At 39.3% G+C, this 12,167-nt stretch overlaps 1 protein-coding gene across 1 annotated transcript in view; it reads left to right on the top strand.

Moving 5' to 3' along the window:
* Positions 1-5,374, top strand: part of PNPLA8 (patatin-like phospholipase domain containing 8) — a 31,171-nt gene extending 25,797 nt beyond the window's left edge. Inside the window, exons 8-9 of the mRNA XM_006882640.1 lie at positions 3,840-4,035; positions 5,100-5,374. Of these exons, the coding sequence (XP_006882702.1) occupies positions 3,840-4,035; positions 5,100-5,374 (471 nt within the window). The remainder of the gene's footprint in view (positions 1-3,839; positions 4,036-5,099) is intronic.
* Positions 5,375-12,167: the final 6,793 nt, after the last annotated feature.

Raw genomic sequence — 12,167 nt, 5'->3', positions numbered from 1 at the left:
ATTTCTTTCTTAAAAGGAAATATGGAAGAGTGTTTCTGTACTCACTCAGCACAGTAACTAATTATACATTTTTGGAGCCAGAAAAGGCCTTAAAAACTATCTATACAAGCCATTTTTAAATTAAAAGTCATTATACCTCAAAAGGAGAGTTGAAATTAGAATTGTCAGTGCTTGTTTCCCTAAAACTATAATTTTTCTCCTCACAGCTATGAATATGAAAGAAAATACATTCTTTATTATTTTAAAAATGTATGTGGGTCAGTGTAAAAAAGAGAAATAAATGGGTAAATAGATTCTCTACTCTATGGAAAATTCAGTGATACAAAATAGAGATACAAAGAGTCATGTTTTACTGTTGTTGTTGTTGTTATGCGCCGTAGAGTTGCTTGTTACTCAAAGCAACCCTGTGTACAAAAGCCCTACTCTCTGCTCTGTCCTGTGCCAATCGCATTGCCTCTGACACACCCATCCCGATTACCCCAGTCACTGAATCAATCCACCTCATAGAGGGTCTTCCCCTCCTGTGCTGTCCCTCCACCCTACCAAGCATGATGTCCCTCTCCAAGGAACTGTCCCTCCTTACAACATGTTCTAAGTATGTCAGACGAAGCCCCAGAATCCTTGCCTCCAAGGAGCAGTCTGGTTTAACCCTCTCTAGGATGAATCTGTTTTCTTGGCAGTCCATGGTACAGTCAATACTCTTCTCTAGCACCACAGCTCAAAGGCATGAGTTGTCCTTCTGTCCTTCCTAGTCATTGTCCAACTCTCTGATGCATAACAAGTGATTGCAAAGACCATAGCCTGTATCACATGCACCTTAGTCTCCAGAGAGACACCGTTGCTCTTGAGTACTTTAGAGAGGTCCCTAACAGCACACTTTTCCCATCATAATACGTCTTTTAATTTCCTGGCTACTGGTGCCAAGAGTTTTGACTGTGGAGCCAAACAGACTATTGTTAACAATCTCAGTCTCTTCACCATCCATCCTGATGCTGCCAGTTGGTCCAGTGGTGAGAATCTTTGTCTTCTTGATATTGAACCTCAATCCATACTTAAGGCTGAAGTCCTTGACCCTCTGCAGCAAGCGTTTCAGGTCTTCCTCAGTTTCAGCAAGCAGGGTTGTTTCATCTGCATAATGCAGATTTTTGATAGATCTTCCACCAATCCTGACACCACATTTCTCCTCATAGAGCCCAGCCTCTCATTCAGGTTCAAAAGGTATGGAGATACGATACATCCCTGGTGTACGCCCTTCCCAATTTTGAACCATGCAGTGTTTCCTTGCTCTGTTCTGACCACTGCCTCTTGTCGAAGTATAGGTTTCGCATTAGCATGATCAAGTGTTCTGGGATTCTCATTCTTCTCAGAGTCAGCCACAGTTTGTCATGATCTACGCAAACGCCTTTGCATAATCAATGAAACACAGATAGACATTCTTCTGCTATTCCCTGCTTTCAGCTAAGATCCATCTAACATCAGCTATAATATCCCTAGTACCATGACCCCTTCTAAACCCAGCCTGGACTTCTGGCAGTTCTCTGCTGATGTGCTGTTCCAGTCATTTTTGGATACTTTTTAGTAGAATCTTGCTTGCATGTGAAATCAATGATATTGTTCTATTGTTTCCACACTCTGTTGGGTCACCTTTCTTTGCTTTGGGAACAAATATAGATCTCTTCCAGTCAGTTGGCCAAGTTGTTGTTCTCCAGATTTCTTGGCACAACTTGGTGAGCACATCCAGGGCAGCATCTGTTAGCTGAAATACGTCAGTTGGTATACTATCTATTCCTGGCGCCTTATTTTTTGCTATTTCTTTCAAAGCAGCTTGTACTTCTTCCTTCATCACCATAGGCTTTTGCTGATATGTTGTTTCATTAAATTCTTCTGTGTCTGCCAATTCCTTTTGATACAGTTACTCAGTATATTCTTGCCATCTTCTTTTAATACTTCCTGGATCATTTAAAAGTATTTAGAGAAAAAAAAAATATTTTCAGAGAAAAATGTGATTCATTCTATAAATTTCCCCAAAGCGTTAGTGTCTTTGTTTTAAACCATGTCCTATGATATTGCATGCCAACTGAGAGACCTGTTTGTAGTTTTACCCTGAGCTTTGTGAGAACTTAGTATTACACCCTCTAAAACAAAGAGAGACTACTAGGAGAACAAACAGGTTCGCCTGGAGAGGGTGAAACCATTCTGGTTCTTGGAGGCAAGGATTCTGAAGCTTCGTCTGACATACTTTGGACATGTTAACAAGGAGGGACCAATCTTTGGAGAGGGACGTCGTGCTTGGGAGGGTGGAGGGACAGCGCAGGAGAGGAAGACCCACAATGAGATGGATTGATTCAGTGATTGGGGTAATGGGGGTAGGTGTGTCAAAGACAGTGATACTAGCACAGGATAGAGCTGGGTTTAGGGCTCTTGTAGGTCACTGTGAGTCTCAAGCTACTTGATGACACATAACAACAACACAACTGGTAGCTTAGTGATAAGAAATTCTGCTGCCAATACAAAGGCACCCTGTACAGATACACCGGCTGCTCTGAGGAAGAAACATGGAGAGTCTCCTCCCATGTGGTGAAAACCCACTGAAGGGTCAGCTGAGTCAGTTCTGATTCGATGGTATCCAGTAACCAAATAACCTCAGGCAGAATTCTCTAGTGTCTTCTAGTGGAAATGGGTCATTATAAGCACCTTTCTACTCCGTATTTCTACCAAGTTGTTGCTGGCAAAATGCCTCTTGCACCATGTTTAGAACAACAGGTAGGAATTAGTTGAGCACCGGAGACGCCTAGATAGAGAGCATTTAACTTGAGATGACAGCATGTGCCAGAGGGTGTGCTTCACTGAGAAAGCTACACATATTTCAGGCTAGAACATAGAAGTAGGAGAGGACCAATTCTGTGTAGCTTCAAAATACAGAAATCTAGAATTAATAGGTAAAATTTCCAAAATTAAATAGGTACTTCATGATCTATATCCTAGGAATACAAGACTAATTAATGGCTTAAAAATCAATCCATATATTCCGTCACATTAACAGCGAGGAAAAGGACATGATAATATCAGTAAATGTAAAAGAAATTAATAAAACAGAACATGTTGTGGAGCAACACTGCAGAACTTTACTTATATAAAAGCAAGTGATGTTTACTGAAGGATGGAGATGGTTCAAACCCAGAAATTAGCCATAGTTAACTGAACAAGGCCACATCGCTGATAGGTTCTTATGTTAATAAAGAAGGCTATCTTTAAAAAGCCACAGTTTTTTTTTATAGGGCTGAAAAGGAAACAAAAAGTTACAAAATATGGAATGGGCTGAAAGACCATCAGGGGAGTTAAGGGTAGAATATGTAGAAGCAAGAATTTGGTGGGGATGGATGAGTAACAGTGAGTGAGGTTATTTGATTGCTTAAGGGTGCATGCCACCTACCAATTTATTACAAGGTGATCCCCGAATTGTGGCGGGGCAGATCTTTCTAGTAACTTATTAGTAAACTTCCTTCCTCTGTTATGTTTATTTCTGAGGTCCCATTGTAGGAACAATCTTTTTTTTTTTTATTTTTTTTATTTTTTTTGTGTGTGTACCGTCAAATCAGATCTGACTGGTACAGGAGAAGATTGTCCCTCCTTTTCTCGGCAGAGCATCTGGTGGATTCGAACCGTGTGCCTCTGGGATTGTAGTTGCAGCTCTTTGCCACTAGGCCACCAGAACTCCCCTACTAGGCCACCAGAACTCCCCTTGTAGGAACAATCTGTAATGCTGTACATCAAGACCCTTTGGGCACAAGTAATCACATCTTGCATCTGTTTTATGTAGTTTAACTTGTATTTTGCAGGATGGAGGTCTGCTTATGAATAACCCTTCAGCATTAGCAATGCATGAGTGTAAATGCCTTTGGCCTGATGTCCCATTAGAATGCATAGTATCCCTGGGCACTGGACGGTATGAGAGTGACGTGAAGAACACCGTGATGCACACAAGCTTGAAGGCCAAACTGTCTCATGTTATCAACAGTGCGACAGATACAGAAGGTTAGTCTGTTTGCTTGTTACCTTAAAGCATTTGAACTTCTAGAATCCAATCCAGCTTCTGGAATAACAGATCTTAACTTTTTTTTTTTTAATCTTAACTTTTTAAGAGAGGATATGTGATGTCTTATTTTGTGGATTTAGGAAACACATGAGAGCATATCTTTTTTTTTGCCTTCCTTTCTCCTCATTCATTTCTTGTTGTGTGACCTTAGAATAGACATTTTTCTCCCTCTGGATACTAGTTTGCTTTTGTCTACTTACAGTTAGAAAGGGACAACACAGAGCCTTAGAAATTCTCAGAACAGTAACATGCAAAAGCAGATTTAGACAGATATTTGTTAAGAGTGAAAAGATTAGAATACTTAAAGAATTCTTTCACAACATAGAAGCACACATGAATTAGAATAACTTTACTTCCACCATAGGCACCTCTATACTCTAGTTTCCATAAAAAGGCAAAAGTGATTATTTTAAAATGTAGATGTAATCATGCCTTTATCTTCGATAGAGCCCTCTAGGCTTGTCATGTCACTTAGAACAAAATTGAAAGCCTTGTGTACTTGTTTCTAAGCCAAAACCCACATCCACTGCCATCAGTCCGTTCTGGTTAAATTTATTCCCAAGTATTTAATCTTGTGATTAGCTATTGTGAAAGGATTTGTTTCTCTCAGTTCTGGCTCTGTATTCTTTTTGTCGCTGTAGAGAAATCCAACTGATTTCAGATGGTGACTTGAGAAAAGTCAGCTTTACCTTAAGAAAGTTGATTCCCAAAAAAATTAAAAAACAAAAGAAGATAGATTGGGGAGCTATTTCAGCAGTGAACAAAGTATGACCAAGAGAGTGAAGTGTACAGATACCATAATGTACAGGATGATATATGCAATAGCATTCATTATTAGAGTTTGTGTACTCGTGCTGTTAATTAGTTTGAGTGATGAAATAATCAAGGTTTTGTCATTTTCTTCCCACTATAAGGACAAATTAAATTAGGTAAAGAGGAAAGTAAGAGACTTATTTCAGAATAACTCAGTTTTCCTTCCTTTTTTGTTTTTTTTTTTAAACAGAAGTGCATATAATGCTTGATGGTCTGTTGCCGCCCGACACCTACTTTAGGTTCAATCCTGTAATGTGTGAAAACATACCTCTAGATGAGAGTCGAAATGAAAAGTTGGATCAACTGCAGTTGGAAGGGTTGAGGTACATAGAAAGAAATGAAGAAAAAATGAAAAAAGTTGCAAAAATTTTAAGTCAAGAGAAAACAACTCTGCAGAAAATTAACGACTGGATAAAACTGAAATCTGACATGTATGAAGGCCTCCCATTTTTTTCCAAATTGTGATGCCTGTGCATGTGTGGTCCTCCATGAGTGAACACGTGCTCCGGAGATCAGCAAGAATGGGTGTGATTCAGCAGGAACTGACTCCTAAGTACGTATGAATGATGGGAAATCATGGACAAGTTGGTGCTTGGATCAGCTCCCACAGGACAGAGTATGGTTACAGAGTTCTTATGGAATTAGATTTTTATGATGTTAATACAGTTACTGGAGCTTTAGGAATCTTAACTGTTGTGCTAGTTGATTTTAATAGCTATTGATGTTATATTGTTTGATGTTTTAAAATTTATTAATATATGTGCCAAACAATAAACGGAAAAACAACATATTTGGTATTTTTGCCTTACTCAGTATAGCAGCGACTGGACAGTGGGCTCCTCTTATTGTTGGGGATGAGAATGGTACAGGATAGGACAACATACATATCTGCTGTTCATATGGTCATGATGAGTTATACTCAACAGCACTTAACAGCAAAAGCAACAGCATTGTAATTGTTGGATTTATTTGCTCACTGATTTTCTAGCATGTGGAAAAGTTAAAGCATTTTCATTTACATTGCTTGTTTGCTCTTGCTGCTTTCTTCTGTCCACGTGGTGCCTCTGTCACGTCATCTAAAATGAGGCAGAAAAAAGAAACTTTGTCAAAGTACTTTTACATTTGAAATTTGAGAGAACCAGATACACGTGTCTATTCAAAATTTGTTTATACCAACATTATTTGGTTCAAAATTAAGCAGGTAAAGTTGCAATCAGCCACTTTTTCCTCCTGAAATTGTCAGATGCTGCTGCATGTTAACTTTTCTAAATAATTTATTGAGAGAATATACACTACATCAGCAAAAATAAAATACTGGAATAATCCTTTGTTAGACTAATGTCTTTTTTAAAATTAATTCTTGGTTACAGTATTACCCCCATTTCTTTTTCTCTGACATCCAAATTCTTTTTTAAAAATGTTAAGCTTTGTTTACCTTATCAATACTTTAACATATTACTTTTCACTGAAGTGAATACTCACACACTTACAGGACTCGTTCATTATTCATCTCGACCAAATTCTTCTTTGTTTTGTTACCTCTCAATTTGTCATAGAAACACTTACATCATATTTGTGTTTATCAAGGAAAAGGGTGAGAAAGCCCTCTGGTGTCCCTTTCTTTATAGTTTCCTTCCTATGAGCTATAGTAATAAGCTGTGTTGCCCAGATAGTGGAACTGCCCCTTTGCGATGCTGATCGGTAGAGACCAAGAGGGCGCAGTTTACAGTGTGCTGGAAGGAGTGGAGAGGCTGGGTGCCTGGTTCCACTGCCAAGCCCTCAAGAGTGTGAGCTTGAGGGACATGGGCAGCCTCTCTGGGCTTTAGGTATTTCATTTCTAAAGCGAGGGAAGTTCGCTGTGACATTTTATTCACTCATCTGTTATGCTAACCCAAAATGTGCATTCTGCAAACTTATAAGAGACAGATTGGAAGTGATGAAAATTAAATCAGTCCTACATGGGTGAAATATCTGCCTATTTCAAAGAAACAAAGACAAAAAAATACATTCTTTTTAGAGCAAGATTCAATTCTCTTAACTTCCTAAGTTTCTAAGTAATACGTGGATTAAAATTCTTTTGCTGTTCAGCCTTAGGTATTTCAGAATTTTTATTTCTGTACTAAATGGTATCCTCCAATAGTTCTGTTTTCCCTGCAGGTCCTATTGTTTATTAAAAATAGTGCTTCAGATGGAGCTGTCCCTAGAGCCTCAGAGGCTGGCTGGGATTTCCCCAGGGAGTATAGAGAGCCTGGCCTGGCTTTTCATTACCCTGTCAGGGTTTCTTCTCCGACACCACCTTTTCCCCCCCAGGAAAACACCGATGTCAGAATCCTTTTTGAAGGAAGGAAGTCAGAAAAGATCAGGCTAGTCTGAAGGGAAGAAGGGTTAACAACTTTCCTTTTGGCTCCACCAATCCTCAACCGGCAACAGCTGCCTCCTTTGCATTTACTGCCAATCACTGCAGTGGCTGGAGCCCTGAAATGCAAATCTCAGAATTTTGCTTAACCTCTATGGCGAAGAACTAGTTCTTGACACAGTCTTGACTGTTAAACATCAGTGCCATTAATGTGGCTAAAAGCTTGGATTGTTACATTCAAATGATACAGTTTTAGACTGCCTAAGTAAATAGGAAGTTATTAATGATTTCTAAAGAAACTGTTAGAACAGCCCTTTCAGATTCGTGAATAGGAATGTATACATATTCATGTTCATCTAGAACAATATTACAAAGGTAAGACAAATCGTAAATCAGAATAGTCCTAAGTATTCTTTGTAATAAAGTAAATTTTAACCTAAAAAAATCATATGAAATTTGCATGCTTATCATAAAATCAGTTTTATCCTAACACGATGATGGCAGCTATCCATGTACAGGTGAAGTTGACTTTGCCCCTCAGTCCTTGCTGGGCCCATGGTTTCCTTCTTCCACATGTAATAGACGCAGTGAATGTAAGTCACATTCCAAGCCTGTTTGCGCAGCTCTTTTCACTCTGACAAAAGTACATCCAGTTGTACTGTGTACCTATTTCTTACCTGGTTCCTGTTCCCATTTTATACCTGAAACTTGGTTATCTGAGGAAATACGTAACTGAGATAACCTTCAATTTAGAAGAAAGCCAGTACTTTCCTTTGTGTAAAAACAGTGGATTTTATTTGAGGAAGAAATAGAGCTGTCTTCAGAAGAGCAGCACATGCTATGTGGCTAGGTTATGGATTTACCACCAGGCCAACATGATAGATGGAGAAAGGTTGTTAATTATTTCATCTTGCTTGGATCCACAGTCAACATTCTTGGCTCCAGTAGTCAGGGAATTAAAAGATGAGTTGAACTGGTAAAATCTGCTGTCAAGGACTTCTCCAGAGTGCTAAAGAGCAACAGCGTCAATCTAGAGACTAAGGTGTGCCGGATCCAGGCCATAGTCTTCTCAATTGCTTGCTATGCATCTGAGAGTTGAATAATCAAGAAAGATGACAGAAGAATTGATGCCTTTGAGTTGTGGTGTTGGAGAAGAGTATTGTACCATGGACTGCCAAAAATCAAATGGGTCTGTCCTAGAGAGGGTGAAACCAGTTTTCTCCTTTTTTTATTCAAGGATTTTAAAGCTTGCCTCACCTACTTTGGGCATGTTTCCAGGAGGGACCAGTCCTTGGAGATGGAGATCAGGCTGGGAAGGCTAAAGGGTCAGTGCAGAAAAGGAAGACCCTAGATGAGATGGAGTGACACAATGACTGGGGTAATACAGGCAGGTGTGTCAGAGACAGTGAGGTGGACGCAGGATGGGGAAGGTTCAGAGCCATTGTTTATTAGGATAGCTGTGAGTTGTCAACAACACATCACAACAATGTAGATGGTTTATAAACTAGGAAAAATGATGAGATAAACATTTTAAAATCTAAGTAAATGGCCAGTTAGGCTCCCTCTTGCCCTGTAATTCTTGGATAATTTATAAAAGTAAAGGAATAATGCTCAGATAAGTTGAAAGAAATGTTAATTTACAGCACTTATTCTCAGAAATTTAACTGATGTCTTTGGCAAACATTTTGTGCTTCTTGATTAATTTTTGTATTTAAATTAACTCATTTTCATTCATGCCAGTGGCTATATTTCACTTTGTTATGATTCCTAATGCAAAGCATGCCTTGAAAATGACTATATTTAAAAAATTCTCTGATTTAAAAACTCAAATGTATTCACCATCAGTGTTATTAAAACTTTGCACATATAAATGGATTGAATTATTACTCCATTTTACACTAAGGAAAATTTTATAGCTATTTTAGTAGGGGGGGAAAGTATGTTTTGCTAAGTATTTTAATCTTTATGAGGAAACTTTTTTTTTTCTGGCTAATATCTAGTACTTTCATGCTAAGGCCTATTCTGAAGACATTTAGTCAAAAAATTCAAGTTTTGTAATACCCTTGTACAGATATTATTTCCACTTTCCGGCATATAGTAAGTTAAATACTAGTGAAGTAATCAACATTCTTGGTACTGGCAGTCAGGAAATCAAAAGTTTACTTGCATTGGGAAAGTCTGCTGTCAGGAATCTCCCTAGAGTGCTGAAGGGTCTGGAGACTAAGGTGCGCCTGAATCAGGCCACGGTCTTTGCAATTACTTGCTATGTATCACAGAGCTGGGCTGTGACAAAGAATGATAGGAGAAGAATCAATGCCTTTGAGTATGGTGCAGGAGAAGAGTATTGAACATTCCGTGGCCTGCCAAGAAAATAAGCAGGTCCATCCTAGAGAGGGTGAAACCAAGCTGCTCCCTGGAGGCAAAGATTTTGAAGCTTCATCTTACACATTTTGGGCACGTGGCCAGGAGGGACCAGTCCTTGGAGAAAGACATCATGCTTGGAAGGATGAAGGGACAGCATAGGAAAGGAAGACCCAGGATGAGATGGATTGACACAGTAACTGGAGTAATGGGGGTAGGTGTGTAGGAGTCAGTGACTGGAGAAATTGAATTAGGTCTGTCAGAGATGAAGAGATTGGCTCAGGATAGGGTGGGATTCAGAGCTGTAGTTCATAGGGTTACTATGAGTCACAGGCAACTTGACAACACATAATAACAAAATAGACAAATTACATTGTTCACCTTTATTTTTATCTTTTCCAGTTAGGCTCAAAAAACCCATTTTTCCCCCATTATAAAAATATTTACTGACTGTTTTCTTACCTTAGAACTGGACTTCAACCTTTATATCATCCACATATATCTATTAGCTCTAATTTTCCCTTGAGTGGTCCTTTTCTTTTGTGAGGGACCTCTCAAAAGTACTGAAATGCAACAACCTCAGGCTCGAGACTAAGGTGTGCCTGATCCAGGCTATAGTCTTTGCAATTACATACTATGCATTGGAGAGTTGGACAGTGAATAGGGATGATTGAAAGAGAATTGATACCTTTGAGTTGTGGTGCTGGAGAGTGTTGAATATACCATGGACTGCTAGGAGAACAAACAGGTTTGTCCTGGAGAGGGTGACGCCAGAATGTTCCCTGGAGTCAAGGATTCTGAAGCTTCATCTGACATACTTTGGGCATGTAGCAAGGAGGGACTGGTCCTTGGAGAGGCACATCATGTTTGGGAGAGTGGAGGGATGGTGCAGGAGAGGAAGACCCTCAATGAGATGGACTGATTCTGTGACTGGAGTGGTGGGAATGAGTGCTTTTGAGACAGCGAAGTTGGTACAGGATAGAACGGCATTTAGGGCTCTTGTATATAGGGTTGCTATCAGTCACAAACGACTCGATGGCACATAACAAGAAGTCCTTTTCCTTTTTCAAAGTAATGGAAATTTAGCCTACATTATATTGAGATATAATTTACATACCAGAGAAGTTCTCTGTAATAACTACAGCTTAGTGACTTATTAAATGTGCAGAGTTGTGCAACCAATCCTACAATCCAGTTTTAGAGCAATCCTGTCACCCTCCAAAGGTCCCCCCATGTCCACTTGCAGTCAGTCGTCATGTCTCTCACTAGCTCCAGCCACTGACCTGCTTTCTTTCTGCGTAGGATTACCATTTCTGGGCACTTCACATAAATGCTGATATACAGTGGTCTTTTAACTGAGCGTGCTGTTGACGTTTTTCCATGTTGTAGCATTTCTCATCAGTCACTCTGTTCTTCTTATACAGATAGGACACAGTTTGCTTATCCATTCATTAGCTGATGAGTGCTTGACTTTCATATATGCTTGTTACAACAAATGCTGCTGGGAAATTCATGTTCAAGTCTGTGTGGACATACGCCTTCATTTATCTTGATTAATTACTCGATGGGAGCGTTGGTGATGTTGTCTGTAGGGTTGAGCTGCTAACCCAAAGGCTGTGCTTCGCTGGTGATTTGCATCTCCCAGCCCCTCAGAGAAGACAGATGCACAATCTCCTCTCCTGCAGTTTACAACCTTGAAAATGCACTGGAAGGTCAGCCATGAGTCAGAACCGACTTGATGACAATGGATATTACTAAGTATATACCTGAGAGTGGAACTGCTGGATCATAGAGAAAGCTTATGCTTAACTTTTTCAAAGAGGATCAAATGATTTTCCAAAATTTTCATATATCTTTGAGGTGTGGTGTTAGAGTACTGAATATCCCGTGGACTACCAAAAGAACAAGCAGGTTTGCCTTGGGAAGAGTGCATCCACCTAGAGTGCCCCCTGCAGGCAAAGATGGTGAAGTTTGGTCTCACATACTTGAGGCATGAAGCTGAAGAGACTCTTCTTTGGAAAGGAACATCAAGCTTTGAAAGGTAGAGGGGCAGTGAAAGAGAAGAAGCACCTCAATAAGATGGATTGACACAGTGACTGCAGCAATGGACTCAAGTGCGTCTGAGATTATGAGATGGCACAGGATGGGACTAGGTTTAGATTGGTTGTTAATAAGGTTACTCTGAATCATGCTCGACTCAGTGACACCTAACAGCAACAACAGCAAGATCATCACATGAAGCTTTAGTTTGTTTACAATTTCTCCAGCCTTGAAGAAAAGTCTTTTTTTTTTTTAGTCTAATGACAGACACAGAAAAGAGATCAGTGGCAATATAACGTCATTGTTATTTTAATTAAAATTGCTCTAAGATATTACTTATCTTTTAACACTAATTATTCATGCATTTTTGGTGAAATGTCTACTTAAGTCTTTTGCTCATTTATAAAGTAGTTTACATATCTTTTTATTATTGAGCTGTAAGAGTTTGTTATATATTCTGGATATAATTATTTACCAGAAATATGGTTGCAAACATTTTCA

The sequence above is a fragment of the Elephantulus edwardii genome, unplaced genomic scaffold, assembly GCF_000299155.1.
Source record: "Elephantulus edwardii isolate Elephantulus edwardi_28Jun2011 unplaced genomic scaffold, EleEdw1.0 scaffold00022, whole genome shotgun sequence".
NCBI lineage: Eukaryota > Metazoa > Chordata > Mammalia > Macroscelidea > Macroscelididae > Elephantulus > Elephantulus edwardii.
This window is presented reverse-complemented; position numbering and strand designations above follow the sequence as displayed.